This window comes from Haliaeetus albicilla, chromosome 14, assembly GCF_947461875.1.
Source record: "Haliaeetus albicilla chromosome 14, bHalAlb1.1, whole genome shotgun sequence".
Taxonomy (NCBI): Eukaryota; Metazoa; Chordata; class Aves; order Accipitriformes; family Accipitridae; genus Haliaeetus; species Haliaeetus albicilla.
The window spans coordinates 677,239-704,935 of record NC_091496.1 but is presented as its reverse complement, the minus strand read 5'-3'; the positions used below and the strand labels follow the sequence as shown (position 1 = coordinate 704,935).

The following is a 27,697-nucleotide window of genomic DNA, read 5'->3' as shown; positions in this document are numbered from 1 at the left end:
AGCAAACAGAGCTCACTGTTAGCAACCACCGGAGGCATTTCAACGTATGGGGTTTTTTTGCTAGATGTGTGCATTATAAGAATCCAGTCTGAGTCAAACCGATGAGTCACTTGGCCAGGTCCACACATGACAGAACGAAGCGTATTTTTACTGCCAGTTAGAAATGCCTCCCACCAGCGAGAGCTGCATGGACATCTTGCAGCAGCAGAGACTGGCACTCTCAGGATGAAAAACAACTCAAAACACAGGTGGGACAGTAGCAGGACAAGCCATGAGAGCTCTCCTCTGCCCAACGGGTTTGCTCCAGCTTCTCTGGCTTTCAGCATTAGCTCCTCGCTCCAGACATTGGCTCCAGCTGCGCAGCGAAAGCCTGAGAGGCAGAGGAGCCGCAAGCACCTCTGAGGAGAGCAGGATGCATCACGCCTGCGCCCTCGTTCCTCAGACCGCCTGCACGGGGCCTGCAGCACCAGAAGCTGCATCAAAGACTTCACGGAAAGAGACGGCACCAAGCACAGAGGCAGTTTCCTCTCAACATCCACCCTTACCTCCCACAGAAGCTCAAAACCAGAATTAATGTGTCCAAACCCCAGCATTCTGAAGGAGCTACGTTTCAGTACAGCAAGAGTACGCTAAATGTGGCATGACACTCCAGTCTGCACAACTGCAAAGAAATACAGAAAATGCTATAACCTCCCCAGCTCAGACAAGGCCTCTGAGCAGCCTCACCATCCTCCACACTAGCCACTACCCCCTCACAGAAAACCAGCACTCCTCCCAGGCTGTCCGGGCCTTGGGAAGCAGCAGAAATCTCATTTTGGCTCAGACAGCAGCAGGCATTGCAGGAGGGTCTGCATCTACCAGCACCCTGCTCAGCGAACCCCACAGAAGCAAGCCTGGGGTCAGGCAGTGGTGCAGCAAGCACTGGGGCATGCCACCAGGGACACGCAGGGTTGCCATCCCATGGGGGAACGAACGATGCTGTGTGGTCTTGCCATCGCTCCGGGCCTCCAAGAGTACACCCAAGGTTTGAGCAAACACAGCAATCCACCGGGGAAAACCCAAGGAGATCCTGAGCTGGGGGCCTCGGCTCCCATGACCTACCACCTGCTCAGCTGAAGGGCTTTCCCTCTTCCCCTGCTGCATTTTACCTGGGAGGGGGGGGAACCTCAGAGGTTTGGCCAGAACCTGCAGCAACCAGCAAACACCAGGGTTGGGGAGGGCTGGACAGCTGCAAACTCGGACATGGACAGAAACAGCGGCAGATCATCAATGGCTTATTCAGAAATGCGTGTATTCTAAATCCCCCTTCTTTTTTTGTTTGTTTGTCTGTTTTCTAATTCCCTACAGGGAAGAGGCCATGCCTCATTCAGTGCTCCATACAGAAAACTCCAAGATAAGCCCTTCATCCATGCTAAACATGTTTTGAAATTGAGCTGCTCTGGACTCTTAGGCCATGGGAGATGCACAGAGAAAAACCTCTCAGATCCCGAGGCAAAAAGCAGCCAGAAGTCCTAGCTTTGCAAAGCAGTCATTTGTCTGCATTAACGATAAGAGCCAAGAGATTTAAAAACCTCCATTTACAGAGAATAATGTGAGCAATCATGACACAATATGACAAACACTCACATATGAAAGGACTCATTTCCCGCTGCCGGGGCACATTTTAACTCCATACATTTACCCGGAGCCCTGGAAGCACGCAGCCCCTCTCCCGACACAAGTGCACAGATGCAGGAGCTGGCTCGGTGTACAGCAACCGTGGCTGCAGTCACAACCAACCGGGACACACGGACATCAGTGTCAGGCAGACGCAGCTTCTTCTCACTGTAGCATATCGGTGCTCTGCTTCCCTCAACGCAACCCCCTGCAACCCAGTGGCTCAGCACACCAGAGCTGGGCTCACAAAACTAGAGGAAAAGCGGCCGGACGCCTGCCCACTTGCCAGCCCCACTCATGGTCACATCGGTCGGCCGCAGGATCTCACGCTGTACCATGAAGACACCAGTTTCACAGCCGGACAACATGTTTCTTGAAAGAGTTAGCAGTCCCTTTTCTCATCCTTCCAGATGAGCAGAATGCCAGCAGAGACGCCATTTCCAGCGGTCATCATCGTGAGCCTGCGTGTGACAGGGAGGACCGGGCCCCTTCAGGAAGATAACACGCTGCACCAGGAGCAGATGCCAACCATAACCCCAGCAAACACTGCAGACGCGCCGGACTCCACCATTGCAGCACCCAGCACCTCCAGCCAGCCCCAAGCTGGCTCTGCCAAACCCCGCTTGCCGCCCCGCTCCAGCCCTCAAGCCCATCTCTCCTGCTTTCAGTTTTGTTCCAACAAAAGTGCGCTGAGCTATGTTAACACCTTATGAGGACAGGCTGAGGGAGTTGGGGTTGTTCAGCCCGGAGAAAAGGCTCCAGGGAGACCTTACTGCGGCCTTCCAATACTTAAAGGGGGCTTACAAGAAAGATCGGGACAAACTTTTTAGTAGGGCCTGTAGCAATAGGACAAAGGGTAATGGTTTTAAACTAAAAGAGGATATATTCAGACTAGATAGAAGGAAGAAATTTTTTACGATGAGGGTGGTGAAACACCGGCAAAGGTTGCCCAGAGAGATGGTAGATGCCCCATCCCTGGAAACATCCAAGGTGAGGTTGGACGGTGCTCTGAGCAACCTGATCTAGTGGAGATGTCCCTGCTCATTGCAGGAGGGTTGGACTAGGTGACCCTTAAAGGTCCCTTCCAACCCAAACTATTCCATGATTCTATAATTCTATCTCTGGAGATGATGCAGAGCTACCTCAGCTCCCACCAACCCAGCAGACCTTCTCCTTTCACCATGCCCAACTGCAAAACCATCCCTGCACGACCATTAATCCTACTGCACATGAACTCCTCAGCAGCCACAGTGCCTCGCCGCATGCAAATGTGTCTGTGCTGAATGCACCCGTCCAGGCTGCGGGCAGAGCAGAGCCTCCTCCCTGCCCGCACCAAGGGTCCCATCCAGCTCTCGTGCAGTTGAGCCCCCCCCCCCCCCCAGTTTCCTCCCCGCAGCACCCAGTCCCAGTTTGTTTACAGCTGGCAGGGAGGTGCTGGCACGACATGGCACAGCCGCGGCAGCAGCGGCCTGCCGCCCAGGCTACGGCTCTGCCGAGACTAACCCAACCTGTAAAGCAATTAGTCATTCACAGATGAGAGCTGTGTGCCCTTCCTCCAAACATTATCTAAGCTCCCTGTAGGGAGGGGGAATGCGAAAACAGGACAGCACGCAGGGAATAAGTGTTGCCATATTGATCCCCAAAATCACATAACCAGTATCAGTCAATCTTCACATCCTTAGCGGAGGGATCCTTAGGGCTGCTCGGGAGGACTTGGCACATCACTCGGACACATGTCTGGCTTCAAACCGCCCGTCACATAGCTCAGGAGAGCACTTGGGCACCTGCAAACTGGGATGGGAAGTGGTTTTGCTTTAGCTGTTCCTGACCCGAAAAGACGTTTACACAGTGCTGGCCAGCGTTGTTCTCTGGCAGAGGATGCCCTGACTCTTGGGTACCTCACCCCGGTGAGGTCACTTGTGACTGCATTATCTCAGCAGCAAGGAGGCTTCGGCTCTGCAGCAGAAGCTCCCCACTGTGTCCTGGACACATCTCCCCACCTCGTAGCTTTGCCGTGCTTGAGGAAGACCGCTGCATGTCTTCTGTCAACCACCCCCGAATTCTCTGACGTGCCAGCAGCCAGGGGCAAAAAGCCCACTTGAGTTGTACAAAGTGGAGTAGATCACAGCCACTTCTTACCACAGACAAACACCCTTGGCTGTGGAGTGACCCCTGTGGGCCCCGAGGTAGTGCTGACATCTCCATCCAAAATCACAAGGAAGCGGCAGCCCCGCAGACCTCAAGCAGCTCTGCTCAGCCGAAACACAACCTAGGAAAGGCCTGCAACTTTCAGCTACATCGCTAATTAAAACAGGACTATAATCTAAAAGGATTTTGCTGGGAGCAGAGCTAGCAACACCATACCTATGCCTTCTGGTTCAGGGGCCTCTCAAACCCAAGGCCAGCAGCTGAGCTCAGGCAGGTTCGGGCTACACACAGACACATTTTTACTGGGACAGTCACCACCGGCCAAGTGCCACAGCTGGTGGCGGGTTTTTATACTACCAAAACCTGCTAATAGTTTCCAAGTCAAGGTTGGATGTTTTGCCAAGGTCTGTATGAGCCCAAACATAAGTGCATTCAGCTCAGTTCTCTGGCCTGTATGCTACAGATGAGATTTAAAATTTAAAAAGTGAACATTTAAGTCAGAGAAATACAATTCATTAATTGTGAGCTCTTTCGTTTTTAACGTCCCACTGCAATTAACCACTTCACCTCAGAGCACTATCCATCTTCCCCAAACAAGCCTCAAATGACACTAGGAAGATGCGTGGCATTTATTGTTCCCTTCTGAAACTTAGGTTGCCAAGTCTCAAGACAAGGAACACAAGACTTAAGTGCTTACCTGCTCCATCCCTGTCACTTACTAACTGCTGCGAACCACCACCAGTTTTACGCTGCAAATGTCAGCCGCAGTTCCACAAGGGAGGCCAAGATGAGCAAGAAGATGCAGGAGGAAATGCTCAGAGGCCCCAGAGACAGCGCTCAGAAGCGAGGTGAAGACAGTACAGCTGCAAAGCATCGCCCCAGCCCTCCATTCGCTCCCAGAGAGGCCGCCACATCTGCTCCCAGATGGTGCAGCCCTGGGCAGCCCACCTCCCACAGGGAGAGTCTGACCTGAGGGCACCGGGGGGAAGAGAGCAACTCCTTCCCACCCTGGTGCTATGGGACGCTGGGACATGATGCATGCAATAATAATAATAATAATAATAAAACACCCTGCCACACGGTCAGATGCTACTCAGAAAACATCAAAACTCTGATCCGGGCTGCCTGCCCTCCGGCCCAAACACTTTCCCGAAACTGGACCTTTATCGGAGATGCATGCCACACTACCCAGAGCTCCTGCCTTCCGCAGGGGAGCCCCAGCCTGCTCCGGAACCAGAGAGACACAGGACCAGTGACGGGTGTTGGGATCTGCACTGAGCATTGCAGACACTCGTATCTGTACAACCATGCAGCCGCTGTGAATGTTAACTAAGCTCTCAGCCTCAACAACCTCCCGTAATAATCAAACCCACAGCTTAACAGGCACTGCATGGAAAAGGATTCCCTCTCCTCAGCTCCAAGCACACACTTAAAACAACTCCAGCCAACAGCTTCTTCTTCTGCGAATGTGCAATTTGGGGAACAGACGTTCTCGCCGTGCATTCTGCAAGAAAGTCCTTATTTTAGTTAAACTTAGCCTCATTTATAATGCTGAAAAAGCTCATTTTTACCAAAACCAGTTGGGCGCAGGAAGGCAGAAGAAAGCATCACGGAAAGAACCCCCAGACAAATAAAACCCCCACGACCCAGACAACCACCCCCATCACCCGAAGACAAGAACAGGCGTGGGCCGAGGACAGCAGGACGAGGTCTTTTGACAGACCTGTGGGTCGGAAGCCTCCAAGGCAGCGGCGTCAGACAAACACCAGCCCGGCACCCACCCGGGCACAACGTCCCCGTCCAAGGCGGGTTCTGGTCAGCCCCCCCGCCGCACCCCAGCAAGTGGAGGGCAGAAATCCCCCCACCCCAACCCAACACCAGCCGCCGCTTCCGGACTGGTGACGGCTCGAAGATGGCTGGGGGGGGGAAGCCTCTAAAATTACAGAAACTGTAAATTGGCAGAACCACGCACAAGCGTTTCTGGCTGCGGTGAACGGGCAAACCTAAGCCCCGGGGACAGGGCAGCTGGAGCTGCGCACACCCAGCGCCGGCCCTTCTCCCCCGGCCTGGCCGTGAGGTGCTTCACGGTGGCGGGGGGTGGGTAACCAGCCCGGGGGGAAGCAGCCTGAGCCCTGCCCGGTGCCGCCCACAGTCCCGCACCCCGGACCGGGCCGGGCCGGGCCGCCTCCCGGGGCAGGCAGGCGGCCCCGCCGGGCCCGCCCGGTTGAAGGACCCCACCGGCCGCTCCCTCAGGCACCCCACACCCCCCCCTCCCCTCCGCTGCAGCGGCCGCCCCCGGTACCGGCCGCAGTCCCGCCCGTGGGCCCGGCCGGGCGCCCGCCACGTCGCGCGGGCGCGGCCCGCACCCCCGGCCCGGGCCCGCACCCCCCGCCCGGCGCGACCCCGCGTGGACCCGCTGTCCGCCCGCTCCCCCCTCCCTCCCCTCAACTCCGCGGCCCCACGCGTGGCGCCGCCCGCGCCCCTCCCCCGCGGCGGGTGACAGCGGTCGCGCCCCCGCCGGCCCCGCGCCGCCCCGCGCCGCCGCTCACCGCGCTTGCCGGGGTCGTAGCCCACCAGGACGAAGTAGTCGGCCAGGCGGGCCATGGCGGGGGCGGCGGCCGCTGTCGCCGCGCTCACAGCGCTCACAGCCCCCCCGCCGCCGCCGCCGCGCTCCCCGCCCGCCCGCGCACCCCGCCGACCGCCGCCATCTTGGCCCTTCGCGCGGCCGGCCCGGCCCGCCCGCACTGCGCCTGCGCCGCCGTCGCCGCGGGAGGCGGGACGCCGCACCCCATTGGGCGCGCCGGGCGGGGAGGGGGCGGGGCACGGCGGGAGGAGGGGGCGGGGTCTGGAGGGGCGGGGCCGCGGCACCGGGGTTCCCCGGGCGGGGCGGGGCGGTGGCCGCGGGCTGCGCCGGCCACGGGTGGGCATGGACACGCGTGTGCGGGGACCCCCGGTGCGCGCGGCCCGCCGCTGTGCACAGCCACCCGTATGCACGCACAGCCCGCCCCCCTCCCCGGTGTGCACGGCCCTGCAGTGTGCGCCGCCCGCCGCCACCCTCCCCACGCCGCGCACAGGTCCCTCCCCAGTGTGCAGGGCGCCCCCGCAGTGTGCACGCCCCCTCCCCCGAAATGTCCACGACCCCCCACAGTGTGCAAGGACACCCCCTACCCCCCCCCGCTGTGTATGCCCCTCCAGTGTGCTCAGCCCCGCCCCCGGCATTCAGGGCCCCCCTAATGTGTATGGCCCACTGGTGTGCACAACCCCCCCGTGTGCACGCCCCCCCCCCCCGGTGTGCATGTCCTCCCCTCTGGTGTGCATAGCCCCCATACGTACATGGCCCTCTGGTGTGCAAGCACACACACACACACCCCCCGCGGTGTGCATGCACCCCCCCATTTTGCACAGCCCCCTCCGCTGTGCACAGCCCCCCAGGGAGTGCAGCCCCCCAGGGAGTACACCCCCCGCAGGGTGCCTGGGTGTGCCTGCTCCCCCCCCGGTGTGTACGGCCCCCCCCCGGTGTGCACGGCCCCTGAGTGAGCACAGCTCCCACGCGCATGGTCACCCAAGTGTGCACAGCTCCCACGCTGTGCACAACGTCCCCAGGGTGCCCGGCCCCCCTCAGCTGCACACAACACCCCCATTGTGTGTGGCCCCCACTGGTGTGCACAGCCCCCCGGGTGTGCACCCCCACAGCACAGCACCCCCCCGGGAGGGACAGGATCCTGGGGCGCGGTGACCCCATCGCTCGCAGCTGCCCATGGGGTGCCAGGACACACGGGGGGTGGGGATGGGGGCTGTGCAGCCCCTCACCCCCCCCAACAGCGGGACATGCTGTAGGGCTTGGGGCTTCCGTCAGGATGCAGTACCGAGTCTGCACCTGCCCGGCCGGAGCCAGGATCAGGCATTCGGAGGGCCGGGTTGCAGCCCCGCAGCCATGTGGGCAGCTCCTGGCCAGCAGCCAAGGCCCAGTGCCGGTGCTGGTCCCTACCGGGGTGCTGAGTCCATCCTGGCCATCACTGGTCCCTGGCAGCTCCCACCGGCACGTGGGGCCCACGTCCTTTTCCAGCCAGCCTGGCACAAGGCCACATGTGGGGACAGGGCCAGGGGGACGCAGCGTGCCAGGGGTGCCAGCGGCAGCATGCCCTGGCACAGTCCCGCGGTGCCACCGGCCCAAGAGCCGAAGCATTGGCCACAGCAGCAGCCCCTACTTGCAGCGTGGCTGTCCTGTCCCATCCTGTCCCGTCTCGTCCCGTGGCAGCAGCCGCCGCCGTGCCCTGGAGCTGCCCTGTGCCAGGGCTGGGGTACGTGTCCAGGGGTCCTGGGGCAGGACCCGCTGCACGGCTGCCCATGGCCGTGACCGTCCCGCGGCGAGTAGGGTCGGCGGGCACACGCCGCGGCACAGCCGCTGCCAGAGCAGGGGATGATTCATCGAAGAAAATCCCCATTCCCACTCCCACACGGGAGCGGGACGTGGGGTGCGTGCGGGGTGGGGGGGCAGCTCGGCACCGCCTGGCCTCAGCCCCTGAGCCAGGCACACACTGCCCCTCCAGCCGGCGGGCACCGGCTGAGTGAAGGCAGGAGCGGGTCAGCCCTGCCTGCAGGCAGCTGCCAGCCCGGCAGAGTCCAGCTGTGCCAAACCCAGCGGGTAGCAGCGGCCCTGGGAGCTCCCCGGCCCCTCGGGGCTCCCCTTGGCTGGACCCTCGTGTGCCCAGCAGCAGCAGGGTACGGGCAGAGGGTATGGAGAAAAGGCATGTGGGACATAGAAATAGGGGAGGCAGAACTATAGGATGTAGGGAAAATGTCCTGCTGATCCCTTTGGGCAGGGGGAAGCCGGGGCTGGGCAGGATCCTGCAGGTCCCCATGGGCAGGGGGTGCAGGACCCAGGCAGGCTGGGCAGACTCCAGCAAACGGCATCTCCCCCTCCCCAGTGTCCCTGGGGTCCCCCCAGCTGGGAGGGGTGCCCGGGGTGCAGGGCATGGCCAGCCTCAGCAGCCCCCCACGGAATGGGGTCCCCTTCGCACCCCCACTTCCCGGCCGGCGTGGGCGTGATGCAATCCTGCACGGTCCTTGCACCTCCTGCCGCCCTGGCGTCACCGGCTGCTGCATGCCAGGGCTTGTGCAGCTCCTTGCCGCTGGCACCAGCCTGGCCCCTGCCTCCCTGCCCTGGGCACCACTACAGGGTCCCACCAGAGCCCCGCTGCCAGGACAGGCACCGCACTGGCTGGACCAGCCCCAGCACCACCACTGCTCCTCCTGGTATTTGTGCTACACTGGTGACAAGCACTGCCAGTCATGCTGTGCGGGGCAGTGGGTGCGGGCATCCTCCCCAAGGGCAAATCAGGATGAACCCCAGTTTATAATGGCAGTTTCTGTGTTTTCCTCCTCTTCCCCACGAGTCACCGATTGGCTTTGCTTTCCAGCGTCACCAGTTTGCCGCTGCTCCCTCGTGCCTCGCTGCACCGCGGCCACAGCAGGCTGCACTGTGGAGCACAGGGCAGAGGTGGCCGGACACCCCGGTCCTGGCTCAGGGCTGTGAGCCCCAGCCCCAGGGTGCTGGGGCGGGGGCAGCTGTGGGACCCCTGGGTGCTGGCCTGGCCGGAGGTGCTGCATGCCCTGAGCTCTGCCATACTGGGACAAGCCACCGGGAACAGGTCCCCCACGCTGGGCCAGTGCCCATTCCCATGCCGGGGCAGCACTGTGCCGCTGCGCAGACCCCACCCTGAGACAGGGACACGGTCCCACGGCACGGGGGCACGGGGGTATTCCTGGGGACACTGGGTCCCACGGCTCCAGGGCAGCGGGTGCCCAGTGGCACCGAGTCACCAGTGTCCCCGTGCCACCCAGCTCAGCGCACCCATGCCACGCTTCCGTGCCAGTGTTGCTCAGCCCTCAGCCTCTTTCCAGGGCTTGTGCTGTGTCTCCCAGGTCCGGGGCTCCACCACCGCCATGCAAAGGGCTGCATCCCCGATCCACAGGGCTGACTGTGGGTCTGGCACCAGGGTGGCCGTCCCCACGTCCCTGCATCCCCATGCAGGAGGCCAGGTGCTGCTGCAGGCAAACCCTCCTGCTCCGACGGTGGTGCCAGTCCTGCTGGGGATGCAGAGCTGGTGGGCACCCGCTGGCACTGGGGCTGCAGCTGGATCCCAGCTCGGACCCAGCTCGGAGGCAGCGAGGTCACCTCTGCGGCAGCCAGCAGATGAGGGGGAGACACAGGTCAGGGCAGACCCGGCGGGGATGGGGGCCAGGTGCGATCCCGCAGGACGGCAGTGCGGTGCTGGGCAATGTGCCAAGGTGGACATCTGACCGCCAGCAGGGTGGCAGCCCCGGGACGGCCCCGCGGACAGGCAGTGGGAAGCTCCCCGCAGAGGGTGACAGCAGGGATGTGGGACTGGAGCCGTGCTGGAGGGTGGGAATGGGGAAATCAGGCTAAGCTGCCCTGGGAGCCCCCGAGGGTGACATGTGCATGGGGTGCATCTTGCCCTGTGCCAGGGTGGAAGGGGTGCGGGGCCACCAGCAGCGATAGGCATTGGCAGGGATAGGCACCAGTGGTCATCAGCACTGGCAGGGGTCAGCACTGGCGGCAACTGGTGCCAACTGAGCGGGCCACGGTCTTGCCCGCCCGCGGAACCCGTGGTGGCAGCGGCAGCAGCGGGCGCAGGGAGCCCTATGGCACAGGGTGCAAGGACAGGCACAGGGGCAGGTGCACTAGGGACCCATGTGCAGACCCCAGCCGCGGCTGTGTGCCTGGGACCCTCCCAGGGTCGGGCCATGAGCTGCTTCCAGCACAGCTGTAACTCCTGGGTGCTCCGGGGCTCCATGCGCAGCCCCGGCTCCCTGCCCGTGGTGCCCCCGGGGACAGCCGCAGCCCTGGCTCCGCAGGGCAGGGACAGAAGCAGCCCCACAGCCAACCTGCCCCAACCCCCCCGATGCCCCAAGCCAATGCCATGGGGCCGGATCCTGCAGTGGAGCACACCCGGCTGGGCACTCACTGTGGGACTGCCATGGTGGGAGTGATGCTGGACCCGTGGCCTCCCTGCCATGCTGTGGGTCCCCAGCCCCACTGCACCCACGGGTACCATGTGGCTGGGGGCTTCCCATGGCCCCACAGCCACTGCTGCTAGAGGGAGTCCCAACCCTGCCCGGAGTGGGTGACAGGGCGTCAGGGTCTGTGCTGGGGTCCCCATCCCTGTGGCAGAGGGCAGGTGGTCCCTGGGCTGGACCCCTGCCCGGGGGTCTGGGTCCCAGAGCTGCCCCCCATGGGTCCCTCCATGGGGAACGGCAAAGCCAGCAGCGGGTGCTGGGGGAAGGACAGATCCTGGCCACAGCCGCCATCCCTGGCAATCTATTGCTCAGTGCAGCCTCGGCCGGAGGCTGTGCCCATGTCCCTGAGCCCACATGCAGTGGGACCCCCTCAGCACCCAGGCAAGTGTCCCATTGCTGCCTGCCCCACATCCCTCAGCTGGGTCTCGTCTCGGCAATGGTGCTTCGCGCCCCTCTCCCTGCTTTCCACAGGGCTGGTCCCTTCTGTGGGGACCCTGGGGATGCTGAGGTCCCTGGGCACCCTGAGGACCCTGGGGACGCTGAGGTCCCTGGGGACCCTGAGGACCCTGGGGATGCTGGGGACCCTGGGGAACTTGGGGATGTTGGGGATGCTGGGGACCCTGGGGACCCCCCCGTGCTTGCAGGACCAGAGGATGCGTTCCTTCCCTCTCCCAGCTCTTTCTGGCTGTTTCCCATGACCACGGCACAGAGCTGAGTCCCACCAGTGTGGCTCCGCCACCGTTTTCCTGGCCCGTGGCACAGATCTGGAGCCCATGGCTGTGTGCGAGCAGCATTCCCCCGGCTCATCCCTCTGCAGTGCCTAGCAGTGATTCAGCCCGACAGTATCGCTGTTCCCCGGCACCCCGTGCTCCTCCTGCCGGTCTCCCCACCACCCTGCCACCAGCGAACCCACTCACCTCGCTTTCCACCCTGCTCCTCCAGCTCAGCAAGCGGCAGTGGGGCAGGGATCCCTGGGACGAGTGGGGGGGCTCTGCTTTGTGCCCCCTTGTCAGCCACCAGCACCCGAAATCTTTGTCCAGGTTTACAACCCCTTGGGAAGAGCCGGGCAATGGTGGGTTTGGACATCCCTGTGCCCCAGCTCTGCTGTTCCCAGGCCTGAGTGGCTGGAGGAGCAGCCGAGGGAGCCAGGGCTGCTGCCTGGGGGGGGCCAGCGATGGAGCGCCCACTGTGCCCCCCAGCAGTGGGAGCCCGGTTTGTCCCCGTCCATGCCACACCAGGCAGGGAGAGCTCTGGAAATGCTGTGGGGACACAGCAAACCCCGGGTACCTCGGGGCCGGGCATCCTCCTGCACCCTCGGGGGGCTCAGCATGCCCCCAGCCCTATTTCGGGGTGAGAATTGATGGGGCTGGGGGTCCTGGCCATGCACGCACTGCTGGCGGGCTCTGCCCGGCTGCTGCTTGGCCCCACAGCCCCCAGAGGGAGCGCAGATGGGAGTGCTCAGGGGTAGGCACATTTCGGATGGCAGAGCCCTCACCCCGGGGCACCGCTGGCTAAAGCCGGGTGCCGTGCCGCCAGCAGCTGGGTTTTGGCGGGACGTTTGCCGCCGGTTCCCTCCCTGGCAGAGGCAGCTGGCAGGTTTCCACGTGGCTCCTCGGGACAACTCCCCAAATTCCCAGCTTGGAGGGGAAGGAATTCCCCAGCGAGCTCTCCCCAGCACGTCCCCCCGTGCCCACACGGCTTCCCTCCGGTTGCCCCATGTCTGCGGGTCAGCCACCGTGCGGGGGGCCCTGCCATGTTGGGGGGGGCTCAGACATGACAGGGGGGCTCTGCCGCGATGAGGAGGGAAGCCATGACATGGGGCAAAGAGCAGCGCCCAGGCGAGGACCAGGAGAAGCTCTGGGTGCTCCGGCGCGAGCGCAGGTGATTCAGCGTGGCTGGGGCAGGGTGCCGCCCGTTCCCGCACCCATCGCTCCCGGCCCAGCAGCTGCGGTAAAGGTGTGTTTACCTTCCTGCTCGCCTGCGTCACGCGTGGCTGCGGTGCTGCTGTCCCGGGCAAGGCCCCTGTGGCTCCGGCCCCCCACCCCGGGCAGCCCCCATCACCCCATGTTCCGCTGACCCCTGGGTGATGCTGCCGCCCTGGAGAACAGGGGGTACCCAGGGGATGTAGCCACGAGGGTCCTGGCGGGGCTCGGCAATGGGGTACCGGCCCCTCGGCGTGCAGCCCCTTCCCCAGGGGACCGGTGGGCAGGGAGGGTGCAGGGACCTCGCTCTGCCTCCCCCCCCCACCTTCCCCCTGGGACGCAGCGGGTGCTTGTGGGCCATGCCAGGGGTGCAGCTAACCCTGCTCCTGTTCCACACACCTGCCCCCAAAAGCGCTTTTTGGGGAGCGGGAAAGCGGAGCGGGGCTGCAGCCGCTGCTCTCTGCCCTCACCCTCCCCCGGAGCCTCAGCCAGGAGGCAATTAAGCTAATTGAAACTTTGCAATTGATTCCCATGGCTGGAAGCCAGGCTGCCTCGGAGGAGAGAGGGAGAGGGCAAGTGCTGCCTGTCCCCAGCGGAGAGCTGGGGCGGTGGGGTGATGGCAGCTCCCGGTGTGGGTCCGGCCACGGCTCGGGCCTGGGTGCAGGTGAGCCCAGATGCCAGGTTACCCGACGCAGCGGCAGCGGTGAGCTCTGCCGGGATGGCTGCAGGCCGACGGCCGGATCCAGCACAGCCGGGTGGTAAAGCAGGACCCGGGGTCCTTCCCAGCTCCCCAGGAGCGGTGATCCCCTGAGGAGGGCAGGGAGCCGGGTTGTTCTGCCCTTGCTGCAGGACCCCAGGGGCTCAGCCGCGACTCTGCCACGTCCCTGGGGCAGCACGCACGCCTGGAGCAGGGGCCAGTGGAGAGACCTGCTCCTGCTCCTGCTCCTGCTCCTGCTGCTCCTCTGCTCTGTGGCAGCGCCTGGAGCTGCAGAGCCGAGGCGGGCCGGGGGTCCCAGCTGAGCCCCAGCCTCCCACTCACCCCCTGCCCCGCGATCCCCACCCCACTGCATGGGAAGGGGCGACTGGCCAGCGAGGGCGGCTCCCCCCCCCCAGTAGCCTGTGTTAGGTGGATGTGAACTGGCCAGAGCCCCCTCCTCCCACGCGGGCTCACGCCGGTGCTGCAGACCCCTGTGACCCGGGTTTGTCCCCCGGGGTGGCAGCGGCTGGCACTGCCCCACATGAGATCCAGATGGGGACCTGTGCAGGGTCCCAGGAGGTGCCTGGGTGTGAGCCCCGGCCAGGACCCCCATCACGGCATGGCATGGCATGGCACTGCCTGGGGTTTGCTTTGGAGTACCGGCACCATGGCAGAGCCGTGCCAGGGCTCAGCCCCAGGGACCGTAGCATGACATCCCACTGGAGCACGGCCCATGGGGATGCCGCGGTGGCGGTGAGCTCCAGGCAGGGGTTTGGGCATTGGTGGCCCACGGTAGCGTGTGCCGTGCCGGGGTTGTGCCAGGTGTTTGGCCCCGCGTGCCCTTGCCCGCAGCTCTGCCGCGTTGTTTTCGTGCTGTTTTTCTTTCTCTCCGGGATAATCCAGCAACAAACAAGCGGAAGAGCCCAGCATGCCGCAGAAATTCCCCCTGGGGAGATGCGCAGAGAGCCGGGGGCCACGGCGCTGGGGGGAATGCTGTACCGCTGTGGGCAGGGGCTGGACCCGCAGCCCCGCTCAGGGGGAGTTTGAACCCATCACCCCCCACCCCATCCCCACCTCCCCACGATCAGGTGCTGCCACAAATCCCCCTGCACTGGGACCGGGTGTTTGAAGCCTTTGTGTCCTGATAATGCGGAAGAATCTCAGCGATTCGGAGCACGCGGAGGCCCCCGGCCCCTCGGCCTGGGGAGGCCGCGGTGGGGGGAGCGGGCAGGGGAGGGGGTGCAGGCACCCCCACTCTGGGGCCCGGAGCCCACCTTGGGGACCCCAGGGTGCTGGGGGCTCCTTGCCCCGTCCCCGTCCCGTCAGCGTGGGCACGGAGGACACCCAGACCCCGTCCCAGAGCAGGAGGTGGGGGGCCCCGTCGAGGGGGGCTGGCGGGGACCCCCTCCCCTGCTGAGCTCTGGCTGCCCAGCTCGAGGAGCAGCACCCCGAGCCCCAATGGCTGCCAGCCCCCCATGCCCCCCGGGCACTGCCAGCAGCGGCTCCCCACCGCCCCCGGTTTCGGCGAGCTGGTTCTCCCGCGGGGGGAACGCCGGGACTGGTCTGACCTCTGTGGATTACATTCCTTAATTGTTTTAAAAGGCCCCATGTGATGTTTAAAAACATTAACCTAAATTAGCCCTGGGAGAAGGTGCATGCAGACACACGTTCCCGCAGAGCGGCTCCAGCCCCGCTCGTGGGCTGTGCCGGATGCCGGGTGCAGTGCCGTGGGGTGCCGGGGTGCTGCCCCCCGTGGGGACAGGGCTCCCGGGCAGTGTGGGGCAGAGGTGGGGCTGGCTGAACTGGGGGCACTGGGCTGCACCTGGCTTCCCCACGCAGCCCGGGGAAGGGAGGCAGGATGCGGCCTTGGTCCTCCAGCCTGGGTTTACCCCCCAAGTGTGGGGAGCAGCGAGGGGAGCTGGGGGGGGGGGCCTGACCCGCCGCAAACTCCTCGGCACGGCAGTGGGATGCAGGGCGCAGGACAGGGGGTGTCGGGGTGCTCCGGGGACGACGTGCGGTGCCAGGCGGGAGGCAGGCAGCGGGGCTTGGCAGGGCTGAGCGCGGCACGACGTGGCACAGCATGGCTCCCGGGGCCTGGCAGGGCCCAGCACCGCTTGGCCTGGCCCCCGCTGCCGCGGTGTTGGGGAGGGGGCTGGCAGGTGGGCTGGGGGGTACCCCGACCCCCCCCATTAGCCCCAGCCCAGATTCTGGGGTGGCTCCCCCAGCTCCATCCCGGTCTCATCCCACTCCCTCCCGCACTGCTCCCCCATCCCATCCCATCCCAGCCCCCCCGGACCGCTCCCCCAGCCCCATCCCATCCCATCCCAACCCCCCCGGATCGCTCCCCCAGCCCCATCCCAGCCCGGCCCCGCTCCGGGGGGGTCCCGGGGCCGGCGCTGGGGGAGCGGCGGGGCCGGGCGGGTGCCGGGAAGCGGAGCCGCCGGGGGAGGGATGCGGGGCCGGGGGGGGGGGTGCGGTGCCGGGGGGGTGTACGGGGCCGGGGGGGGGATGCGGGGCCGGGGGGTTGTACGGAGCCGGGGGGGGATGCGGTGCTGGCGGGGGGGTACGGGGTCGGGGGGGTGCGATGCCGAGGGGGGGGGGATGCAGTGCCGGGGAGGGGGTGCGGGGCCGTTGCGGAGCTGCCCCCGCCTGTGGCTCCTCCCGCGGCCGCTCGGCTCCTCCTCGCCCGTCCCGCCGCGCCGGGCCCGGCGATATTTAACCTGGGCCGGGGCGGGGAGCGGCAGCGCCGAGCGAGGCACGGACCTGACCTGAGTCCCGGCCCCCGCCCAGGTACGGCCGGGACCCCTCGGGACCCCCCCTCCCCCCCCCCCCGGAGACCCCGCACCCTCCCAGCCCCGGGCTGCGGGACGGGACGGGGGGCAGCGGGGGGGGGGCTGGAGCCGAGCCCAGCCCCGAGCCCTTCTCTTCTCCCCGCAGCCCCGGAGCCGCTGTCCCGGCCCGGCCCCGCCATGAGAGCCCCGGCGCCGGTTGCGCTGGGTTGCATCAGCTTGGTGCTGTGTCTGCTGGAGCTGCCCGCCTGCCTGCCCCTGCCCGACGGCCGCTCGCCCAAGCGCAGGTGAGCCGGGACCCCCCGCCCCTTGCCCGCACCCCGGCGTGGGGTGCCTCTCTGCCCCCCTGCCCGCACCCCTGCCCACATCCCTGCCCGGGGCAGCTCTGTGCCCCCCTGCCCGCACCCCGGCGTGGGGTGCCTCTCTGCCCTCCTGCCTGAACCCCTGCCCAGGGCAGCTCTGTGCCCCCCCTGCCCGCACCCCGGTGCAGGTGCGGGCAGGGGTGCTCTGCATGGGGTGGCTCTGGGCACCCTTGCCTGTCCCCCTGCCCGGGACACAGCCCTGCACCCCCCCACGGGCCCGGCCCCTGTCCCGCGTGGGGGGCTCCGTGCCCACCGCTCAGCCCTGCTTGAGCCTCCTGCCCCAGCCTCTGCCAGGCAGCCCGTGTCCGTCTGTCCCGCCGGCCACCCCCTCCAGCCCTGGCCACCCCAGCTCCCCGGGGGTTTAGGCAGGGCCCAGCCTGGCAGCACAGCTCCCTGTCCTGCTGCCCACTGTCCCCGCAGTGGGAGGGGACGCACAGCCTCATACCAAAGCCCCTCGTGCTGGTGGCAGGTTGTGGGCAGGTTCCCCCTGGGGGGGGACACGACACAGTGCCCTGGAGAGTGGGGGCAGATGGGGACTGCATGGAGGGGGTGGGCTGGGGGGTCTCCTGGGCCCTGTCTCCTGCCTGGACCCCAACCCTGTCTTCGCTGTGTGTCCCGTGCCTGTCCCCACAGTGCTGGTGGGGACACGGGGGGATGAGGTGGTGGGAGCGGGGTGAGGGGTGCCCGGCCCCCCGTGCTGCACCTTGTCCCAGTGGGAATGGGGGAACGGTGCTGGGAGGAGGCAGGATGTGGCCAGGGCCGCAGGGACGCAGCGTGCCAGGGACAGTGAGGCTGGTCTGCGGGTTTGGGAGGGCGCAGGGGCCAGATTGGTACCTGTGTGAGTGTGCGCGCATGGGGCAGGCAGGGTGTGCGAGGGTTGGACAAGGTTTTGGTACACACTGTGATGGAGAGCGTGTATGTGCAAGAACTCATGGCGTGCCTGTGCCAAGGTGTGCGTGGCTGCGCGTGTGTGCAAGGCGAGGGGCGGTGGGGGGCTGTGGGTGCCCGTGGGGGCTGCGGGGTGCCAGGATCTCCCGCCCAAACCTCCTGCTTGAAGGGAGGCACCTCGGGTCGGGACCAAACCTCCCGTGGGTGCTGCGTGTGCGCGTGCACAGGCGCTGCGGGTGTGCATGTTGCTGCTTGAGGAGCGCGTTTGGGCTGTGCCCAGCGCCGTGGGAAGCCTGCATCTGGCTCCGGAGGGATCTGCGAGCGGCTCCTGCCTGCCTGGCGCCGCAGGCAGCCATCGGTGCAGCTCCCGGGGATGCGGGGGGGGGGCCCTGCCCGGGACCATGTCCTGCTGCAGGGGTGGATGGGGGGGCTGGGTCTTCCAGACACCCCCCCCCCCCCCCGCCAGGCTCAGCAGCTCCTGCCGCGGCTGCGGGATGGCGTGGCTGCAGTTCTGTTGGCTGTGGTGTGGGGGTCCCCGGGATGGGGGCCAAAGGCATGGGGGTCCTGCGGTGGGGGGGGGGGGAAGAGCTCTGTGCCACCACGGGGGGTGTCCTCAGGCCAGACCCCGCCACGCAGGTGCCCAGGGCCCACGTGTGGGTGCCTGCAGCCGGGGAGCATGGGTGCCAGCTCTGTGCTGGTGCAAAGGCCATGGGAACAGGGTGGGCGGCAGCAGGGGAAGCCGGAGGGGGCTGGGAGCTGTGCAGGAACCGCTTGTGGGAGCTGGGGGGGCTGCAGGGAGGTGCCGGTGCTGCCAGCAACAGTCCCGGGGTTGGTGGGCACCCTACGGCGTGTCCGGTGGGGCTCGCAAAGCCCCAGGAACAGGCACGGAAGCCAGAGCAGCAGCGATCCCACACGCAGCCGGATGCACCGGGAGCTCGGCCGGCACGGATGCACACCATGCCAGGGCCAGCTGGGGCGAAGCCGGGGCAGAAGCCAAGTGTGGGGAGGGAGGGGAACTCCACAGCCGGCAGCCATCCCGTGGGACACCGGCACGGGGGCTTCTTGGCTTGGGAGCACTCAGAGGCTGCGGAGCCGGCAGTGCCGGAGCTGCCTGGAAGACAGCCGGCTGGGAAAGTCCTGTGTACCACGGCCCGGGCAGTGCCGGGATGGGAAGGCCGAGGTTGCCGGTGTTTCCGGGCTCTGGCCACCTCCTGTAAACACGTCCCGGGACGGGAAGGGGTGGCGGGCACTCACCGTCCCCCCCCCCCATGCTTCCCGTCTCTGCAGGACCGGAGGAATTTGGCCTCTGTCCCCGCTCCCGCGGCTCGCAGCCAAGCGACGTCCGGCCTCGACCTGGCTGTGCCATGCCGGGATGAGCCCTCCGGCTTCCTCGCAGCCCCGGGTGGTGGGGGGACAGGGGGGTCGGTGCCGTGCGAGTCCGGGGCTGTGTGTGTGCACCGGGACACCTGCACTTGCACCCCCGTTGTGCACACACAGCAGGCTGGGGGTGCACAGCGTGCGTGTGTGCACACCGGGGTGTGTGCAGGAGTTATGTGTATGGGGGTTATAGAGTGTGTGTGTGTGCTATGACACGCGTGTGCCTGTGTGTGTACAGGGGTTATAGAGTGTGTGCATGTGTGTGCATGCTGGGACATGCATGTGCTTACGTGTGTACAGGGGTCACCACGTGCGTGTCCGCACGCACACCGTGCCGTGGGTGTACCTGTGTGTGCGTACAGGGGTTAGGGAGGGAGCGTGCATGCATGTGCGCACGCTGGGACACGCGTGTGCCTGTGTGTGTACGGGGGTTACTGTGTACGTTCACGGGTAGTGAAGGGGGTGCGCATGCAGGGATACGTGTGTGTGTGTGCAGGGGGGGCACAGGGGCTCTGGCTGGGGGGTGCAACGGTGGGCACCAGTATGTGGTGCCACTGTGTGTGCCTGTGCGCGGGCAGCAGAGGGGCTCCCGCCACCACTGCCCCGGCCACATGGCACGTGCCATCCCCGCAGCCACCCGGGTGCCACGGATTCCTCCCGGGCAGTGACCCAGGGCGGCTGCGGGTGGCAGAGCTCCGGGGCTGCCACGGTGGGTGTCCCCCGCCGGTGTGGGGTCACCAGCTCCTCCACGAGGGGAGGCCGACCGGGCTGTGCTGGAGCTGGCGGTGCTGGGGGGTCCCTGTTTGCGCACCCTGGGGGGATCCTGGAGGGGGGGCAGCAGGGTCAGCACCCCTGGGACCCCCGGGACCCACACATCCCTCACAGTGCCTGTGCTTGTGGGTTGGCGGTGGGCTTGGCATGGGGCTGGCAGGAGCAAATGGTGGGGCTGCCAGCCATGGTCACGCAGTGCCATGGGATCCCCTCTGCCTGGGGAGACCAGCAGAATGGGGGGGGACACGGGGGTCTCCCAGCCCCACTGGTTTGGGGTGGGAAGGGGCTGGTGTGGGGCTGCAGCCCTGGCCGTGGCAGGCAGCTCTTGCCAGCCCTGCCGCCGCGGCACGATGCCGGAGCATGGAGTACGTGTGCGGCTGCAGGTAGCAGCTCCCCTTTCCTGGCTGCCGCCGCCTCCTGCTCCTCCTCCTCCTCCTCCTCCTCCTCCTCCTCCTCCTCCTCCTCCTCCTCCTCCTCCTCCTCCTCCTCCTCCTCCTCCTCCTGGCTTGGCAGGCCCAGGGCCCAGGGCAGAGCTGGGCAGAGCGACCGAGAGGGGTTGGCAGGGCTGGGGGGGCTGCCTCCCCCTGGCCCACCATGGCACCCCCGGCACGGCCAAACCCCCTTTACCCCTGCTATCAGGGTGCCTTGCAGCCCCCCTCCCCCGTGCCCGGGGTGCCGTGGCTCTGCCCGCTGCTGCCTGCTGAGCGTTGCCCCCTCCCGCTGACCCCGCTGCTGCTCTCTTGCAGGGAGCCCCCGGACAGGAGACCCTCCCCAGCCTCGCTCCTTGGGGACCACCCGGGACCGCAGCTCCCGGCCCTGCTGCAGCCCGCCAGCAGCCCTCGGCACAGACCGCTCGTCCCACGCCATGGCCCGAAGCTCGCCCCGCGGCACGGACCCCAGCTCACCCCCCGGCACGGTGCCCGCCCGGTTCCCCCGCACAAACCGCTCATCCCGCGGCAGAGCCCGAAGCTCGCCCCGCGCCACGGACCCCGGCACGGTGCCCGCCTGGCCCCCCAGCACGTCCGCCGCCTCGTCCTGCGGCGTGGCTCCCGGCACCCGCGGGGCCGCCGGCACGCGTCGGGGCGGCTGCAGCACATGCAGCTGCTGCGGGTGGGCTGCGTGCTGGGCACCTGCCAGGTGCAGAACCTGAGCCACCGCCTCTGGCAGCTGATGGGCCAGTCAGGCCGCCAGGACTCGTCCCCCATGAACCCCAACAGCCCCCATAGCTACGGGTGAGGGGGGGGGTGTCGGTCGCTGCACTAGACTGCCTGGCCCCGTGCCCCCCGCTTTGCCCCGCGGGACCCCCCACTAAAGCGCTTCCAGAGTCAGATGTGGCTGGGTTCCCTCTGCACCTTTCTGGGGGTGCCCGGTGCCCCCCGGGCAGAGCCCGGCTCTGGCCACGGCCCCACCAGGGACGTGGGGCTGGTGGGAGCATGCCCAAAGAGGGGCTCCGGTGCCCTTGCCAACCGGCGCCCCGTGGAGCGGAGAGGACCACGGGCATGGGCCGGGGAGCCGGTGGCCCATGGCGGCTGGCGGTGGCCCGACTGGCCTGGGCTGTTGACGGGTCCAAGGGGCGGCAGGGGATCCTGCTGACCACAGCAGCGCCGGCGCCTTGTGCAAGAGCATGGGGCCGAGCCCCTGGCCACGCTCCCGCCTGACTCAGCAGCTCAGCACCCTGCCACAGCATGCGCGGCCACCGGTGGGGTGAGCCCCGCTGCAGCACCCCCACGGCACCCCACCCCACACCCCTCCTGTCCCTGCCCAGGGTGGCATGGCTGCGTGGGTGGGGGTCATGTGAAGACAGAGTGGGGGGACCCCACTCCAGCCAACCTCCCCCAGTCAGGGTGGGGGCACAGGGCAGCCCCCAGCATCTTCCCCACTGGGGTCCCAGGTTGGGCTCGGCACCTGGGGGGGTCCTTTCCCAGGATGGAGGCTGGGTTGCTGTGGGGGGGTCCTGTCCTCCTCGGAGACGATGCTGTCCCCTTCCCCCGGCACCCTGTCATCCCCCTCCAATACCGCCCACAGCCCTGCAGTGAGACGAGGATCAGGTGCTGGTGGGCACTGGGGAATGGCAAACTGTCCCTGAGCATGGTGGGGGGAGAGGAATGGCCGGGGTCCCGCACCCCGCTTCTGCCCCATCCCCTCCTCTTTACTGTCCCTGCCTCTGTCCCCTCCTGTCCCCTGGTGCAGCCTCGGGCATGGTGTGGGCAGGCTGGGGACAGCCCCTGGCCCCACTGGTGACAAGTTGTGGGTTCAATGGGGACTGGGATGGGGGCCCATGGAGGGGGACAAGGGGACCCTGGGTATCCCTGTCACCCCACACCATGACACCCCAGGAGTGCTGGTGTTGCCCCAGCAGAGCTGTGACCCCTGTGGCCTGGCAGGACGGGGATGTGCCGCCCTAGTCACCGGCCCGGACCCCCATGCTGGGCTGCCCCTCAGCCCTGGCACAGGAACGGGCAGCTGGTGGCAGGGGTACAACGGGGATCCGATCCAGTCCTCCATGAGGAGGGCAGGTAGACCCCAGCCCGTCGGCACCTTGATCCTTCCTGCCAGCACCCTTGTCCCCTCCTGCCAGCACCACCCACACCCCTCCCATGAGTACCCGCAGACCCCCCCCCAAGGACCATCTTCATCCCCTTCATTGCTCCTGGGAGCACTTTCCTCATCCCCCTGCCAGGAGTACCCCTGTGCCCACAGGAGACCCCAGCCCCAGGAGCACCAGCCTGCAGCAGTACCCCAGCTCCTCTCTCCTTCCCAGGGGTCCCGGCGCTTGCTTGAGCCAGCTGATGGGGCAGGACAGGACCAGGATAGGGTGTCCCATGGCTGTCACCAGAGGTTCCTGGGCCGGGGCCCCCGCCACAGGCAGGAGCTCTGCCTGCAGCCCCCCGGACCCAATGCTGCCCATTTGGCAAAGGGGTGAGGGACCCAGCGCCGTCCCATGGGGACGGGCGGCCGCAGCTCAGTGCAGTGCTGCCAAGGGATGCATGGGGGCCAAGGCCTTCACCCCCCCATCCCTTGGGTGTTCCCCAGGCTGTAGAGGGGCTGCACTGAACCCTGTGGGTGCCCGGGCCGGATCCTGCCCCACAGCAGCGCCGGAACTGGGCCGGGCAGGCACCACAGTGTGGAGCACTCCCCTTCTCCTCTTTTCAAGCAAAAATCTGATTTTGTGCAGAATAAAATGTGTGAAGAGGGGTCACGTCTGGTGCCGGGCCGGGTGATGTTCCCACAGGAATGGGGCATGGAACGGGTGGGTGGGTGAGGGGCTGCCTTGGGCAGGGTGTGGGCACCCGGGTCCCATGGCCACTGGCGACAGAAGACGACCAGCACCGGCTGCTTCCCGCAGAGAGCGCAGGGACAGCCATGCAGTGGGGACAGCAGCGAGTGTAGGGACAGCAGCGAGTGCAGGGACAGCCATGCAGCATCCGTCACAGCAGCAATGCCCGCCTGGCACCCACAGCCGCATGGGGCCAGTGGGTCTGGGCAGGAGCCAGGCAGGAGGAGGATGATAAGGAGGAAGATAAAGGGGAGAGATGCGTCAGGGGCTCCTGTGGGAGGGTACAGGGACTGTGCTGGGGGGCTTCACCCCTAGTGCCAGCGGCTAATGGGCACAGCAGGGGCTGCCCAGGGCCCCTGCCCATGGGCACTGTGCCCGCTGCTGCCCACTCCTGCCTCTGCCCTGGCACGCAGGAACCACAGGGGAACAGGAGTGACGTGGCCATGGCACGGCACAGCACGGCACGACAGTGGTTCAGCGCACACGTGCGTGCACCAGCCGCACGCCCGCCGCCTGGCAGGACCTCATGGCCCCCGGGAACGGGACGTGCCCGGCCGAGATGCCCTGCCAGCCCCCTGGGGCAGCTCATTGCCGAGGGCTTGCTCCACACGCTTACAACATCGGCAGTCGCTAAATTTAACGTTCCGCAAGGCACAGGGGTGGCTGGTGCCCGTCCCACTAAGACACGGATCCTGTAGGAGCACAGTGGCCCTGGGGCCATCAGTGGCCGGACAGTGGTTGCCAGTGCCATCAGGGCACAAGGTCCAGTCCTGCTCCCCGTGTCCCGACAGGGGGGTCACTCTGTGGCCCCGTCCTGTGCGGTCACTGCGGCCAGTGCGGGCAGTGGGGCAGGGGCGTCGCTTTGCCCCCACGAGGAGCCCGGCAGCCCGGGGCCACCATCAGCCGCTGGCAGGGTCACCTGTGGCCTGTGCTCCCCAGCTTGGGGGCCGGGGGTCCCCAGCTCAGGGGGCTGCAGCGGGGGGGTACCCAGCTCAGGGGCCGGGCCAGTCTCCCTGCCAGCCCCTGCCCACCCTCGCGGAGTAGCATCCCCCCAAGCCCGGTGCCGTGGGCTCAAACATTAACCGGGGGCAGGTTAACTGGTGACCGATTGCCCCCGCACCAGCTGGCGCAGGCTCAGCCGCCCCCACGCCGCCCCCCGCGGGGATAAAGCCGGGGGTCCCGGCGGCCGCCCCAGAGCCCGTGTGCCCACCGCCCCTCGCCACTGCCGGCATGAGGAGCCTCCGGGCGGTGAGTACGGGCAGGCGGGACCCAGAGCCCCACGCCTCGGGGTCAGACCCATCTGCATCGCCCCACACGTCGGGGTCAGACTCCTGCACGTCACCCCACACCTCAGGGCTGGCCCCCAGACGCATCGCCCCGCGCCTCGGGGTCAGACCCCACTGGCATGTCCCCACGTGTCGGGGTGCAGGTCCGCCCGGGTACACACAGGCAGCACGTGCAGCCCCCCTCTGTCCCTGGGGCCGTGGGGCACAGCCCCACAGCATCGCCCCCCCGAGGGGTCTGTGCCGACAGGCTGTAGCCCTCAGGGACCCCCCACCCCAGCTGTGTGCAGGTTGGGGGCCCGCAGAGCTCAGCACTGGGGCTGTTGCCTCTTGGGGGGGTGGAGGAGATCCCCCAGGACCCTCGGCAATGTCCTCCCTGCGGTGGGGGTGCCGGCCCCACGGGGGACCCAGCCCCTCTGTGTCCCTGCCCCACGTCCATCCCAGCCCCACGGGGTACCCAGCCCCACAGGGAACAAGTGAACACTCGCCCCTCGGCAGGCAGGGAAGTGGTCCCCCCCCAGGCAGGCGGGCAGCGCCTGTCCCTGGGGGGCTGCAGGGTGTGCGGGGTGTCATGCAGCACCCACCGGCTCAGCCGCACCCACAGACCTCGCTCGGGGGGCTGCGGGGGTCCGAGGCAGCGACTCCTGAGAGCTGCTGCCCTAAACCAGCAGAGCCCCGGGCCAGGCCCCCCCTCCGGCAGCGCGGGCAGCTCCCCCCAGCCCCAGCTCTGCACCTCTATGCGACGGCCCTCACTCCGCACCAGAATGGGGCAGCACTGTGTGATGCTGTGCAGTGCTGTGCGGTGCTGCGCAACGCTGTGCAGCGGTGTACAACGCCGTGCAACACTGTGCGATGCTGTGCAGCGGCGTACAACGCCATGCAATACTGTGCGATGCTGTGCAGCGCCGTGCGATGCCGCGCATTCGGGGCTTTCCTTTGGAGATGGCGTGTCTCCTTAACCTTCACGGAACACCTTGTCCCTGGGTGTTTTCGCTCTCTGTCCCACGGCTGCCGGACCAGGCGCAGGATCCGGCCTCGCTGACCGAGCCCGACCTTTCTCACTGCAGGATGCTGACCCCTCTGAGGAGCCCAAGTCCAGCAAGGCCAAGTCCGAGTACCGAAACTACACGGTGAGCCCAGCTGGGCAGGTCGTGCTGCCACTGGGACAGGCGGTGACCCCGAGGCAGCGGGGGGGGGGTCCCCCTGCACCAGGCGGGGCGTGGGGGGGGTCCTGCTGCACAAGGCTGGGTGCTGAGGGTCGGGTGGTATGATGCCACACTGCGGGGGATGCAGCTGCACCCCACCGGCCGTGCTGGGGGTCTTATCCACTGCTGGGAGAGGCCGAAGGAACCCAGTGGGAGCTCTGCTGCCCCAGGCTGGGAGGGATGCTGGGGGGGCTCCCCCCACCCCACCGGAACCCCCCAGGAGCCTGACGCTGAGCTGCAGGAGGGGAAGCTGCTGGACCGTGTCTACAACACCTACCTGCTGATGCACACCCACCAGACCGTCGGCTTCGTCCGCAAGAAGGTGCGAACCCCCCCACCGGGGCCATCCTTTCCCACCTGCAGTCCACCTGCAGCCCCCCCCCACCCCGCACCCAAGCGCTGCAGGTCCTGCCCTGGTACACCAGCCTGCTTGGGGGGCACCCACTCCCCACATGGCTCTGGGGAGGGTCCCGAGGGGTTTCGGGGTGGCAGCGCAGGTTGGGGAGGGAGTCACCATCCCCAGTGCCTGCCGTCTCCGCAGAGCGCCGAGTACGGGACCTGCTCCCTGCGCAAGATGAGCGCCATGGAGGCACTGGAACTGCTGGACCAGCTGGTGGACGAGTCCGACCCGGACGTGGACTTCCCCAACTCCTACCATGCCTATCAAACCGCAGAGGGCATCCGCCGGGCCCACCCTGACAAAGGTAGGGCCATTGACGCCCCCCGCCACTGACACGGAGCCCGTGTGGGGCCGTGTCCCACTGGGGGTGACAGCCCCGCTTGCCCCCAGACTGGTTCCACCTCGTGGGGTTGCTGCACGACCTGGGGAAGGTCCTGGCACTATTTGGGGAGCCCCAGGTAAGCGGGACAGTGGGGAGGGGGCACACCAGGGTATGGGGGATCCCACTGGCCAGGGACCCCTCCTTGGGGACCCCCTCCCGGGCCAGTGGGATGCCTGTCGCACCCCTCTGCAGTGGGCCGTGGTGGGGGACACCTTCCCGGTGGGCTGCAAGGTGCAGAGGTCCGTGGTCTTTGGGGACTCCACCTTCCACGACAACCCCGACACCACAGACCCCCTGTACAGGTGAGGCTGGACCCCCGGGGCAGGCTGCCGTGAGGTGCTGTGCCCCACAGCCGTGTCACAGCTAGGGAAGGGGCTGGGGGTACGGGGAGGGGTCCAGCCCCAAGCCCCCAACCCGACTCCATCCCCAGCACCGAGTACGGGATGTACCAGCCTCACTGCGGCCTGGAGAACGTTCTCATGTCCTGGGGACACGACGGTAAGGGCTGGGGGGGTCCGGCCAGGGTCCCCTCCTTGGAGCAGGGCCCTTTGCCCCCAAATGGGGCACCGATGCACCTGGGGTGGCTGCACCCCTCCCCGGCCCCCTTTGCTGGGGGATTCGGAGCTGGAGCCCTTTGCATGGGGCAGAGGGGGGTGTGCTGCAGCTCCTGGGGCGCCCATCCTGCATGGGGGGGGTCCAGCCCCAGCCGCTCGGGCTCATCCCTGCATGTCCCCCCTCTCTCCCCAGAGTACATGTACCGAGTCATGAAGTTCAACAACTTCGCCCTGCCCAAGGAGGTAAGGGCTGGGGGACGACGACGCACATGTGGGGCTGACACCCCCACCCCCCCCGAGGGCTGTGGGGCAGAGACCCACCGTGGGGAGAGTGGGTGCCCCGGGTTGGCACATCCTCGTCCCCCCAGGCTTTCTACATGGTCCGCTTCCACTCCTTCTACCCCTGGCACGCACACGGGGACTACCTGCACCTCTGCACCGAGGAGGACCTCCGCATGCTGCCCTGGGTCAGGGAGCTCAAGTGCGTGGCCAGGGTGGGCAGAGGGGAGGCTGGGGGGGGGGGCTTCGCCGAGGCCCCCCGAAGGGGAGCAGCCCCCTTGCCCCCGCACTGACCCACCATCGCTCCTGCAGCAAGTTCGACCTCTACACCAAGCAGGAGGAGCTGCCCGACATGCAGCAGCTCCGGGGCTACTACCAGTCCCTGATCGACAAGTACTGCCCCGGGCAGCTCTGCTGGTGAGCGGGGACCCCCACCCACCATCGGCCCAGCACCCCATACTCGACCACAGCCCCATGGCACAGACCCTGGGGAGCAGCCGGCTTGCCACAGGGAGCACCGGGACTATACAATAAACCTGCTTGTCACACAGCCCCAGTGCCCGTTGCACCCTTGGCAGCCCCCAGCCCCACAGGTGTAGGGCTAACAGCAGCGAGAGGTGGGGGGACCGGCACCATCCCCATCCCCATCCCCTCTCATCAGGTGGG

General features: G+C 66.8%; 3 protein-coding genes across 8 annotated transcripts in view; 2 read left to right on the top strand and 1 right to left on the bottom strand.

Moving 5' to 3' along the window:
- SBF1 (SET binding factor 1) overlaps positions 1-6,534 on the bottom strand; it is an 85,365-nt gene extending 78,831 nt beyond the window's left edge. For all 6 annotated transcript variants that reach the window (XM_069801427.1, XM_069801429.1, XM_069801430.1 and 3 more), the window contains exon 1: positions 6,354-6,534. In XM_069801427.1, coding sequence (XP_069657528.1) covers positions 6,354-6,408 — 55 coding nt within the window. In that variant the 5' untranslated portion in view covers positions 6,409-6,534. The remainder of the gene's footprint in view (positions 1-6,353) is intronic.
- Positions 6,535-16,162: 9,628 nt separating this feature from the next.
- ADM2 (adrenomedullin 2) lies at positions 16,163-22,850 on the top strand. Its single transcript, XM_069801425.1, has 3 exons — positions 16,163-16,254; positions 16,402-16,540; positions 20,398-22,850. Exons 2-3 carry the CDS (start codon positions 16,434-16,436, stop codon positions 20,885-20,887), a joined length of 597 nt encoding a protein of 198 aa, XP_069657526.1. The 5' UTR covers positions 16,163-16,254; positions 16,402-16,433; the 3' UTR covers positions 20,888-22,850.
- Positions 22,851-25,489: 2,639 nt separating this feature from the next.
- On the top strand, positions 25,490-27,480 carry MIOX (myo-inositol oxygenase). The gene is made up of 8 exons (XM_069801424.1): positions 25,490-25,738; positions 25,958-26,120; positions 26,207-26,274; positions 26,391-26,500; positions 26,629-26,696; positions 26,946-26,995; positions 27,121-27,233; positions 27,344-27,480. The coding sequence occupies exons 1-8, from the start codon at positions 25,499-25,501 to the stop codon at positions 27,450-27,452; spliced, it is 921 nt and encodes a 306-aa protein (XP_069657525.1). The 5' UTR covers positions 25,490-25,498; the 3' UTR covers positions 27,453-27,480.
- The last annotated feature ends 217 nt before the right edge of the window (positions 27,481-27,697 follow it).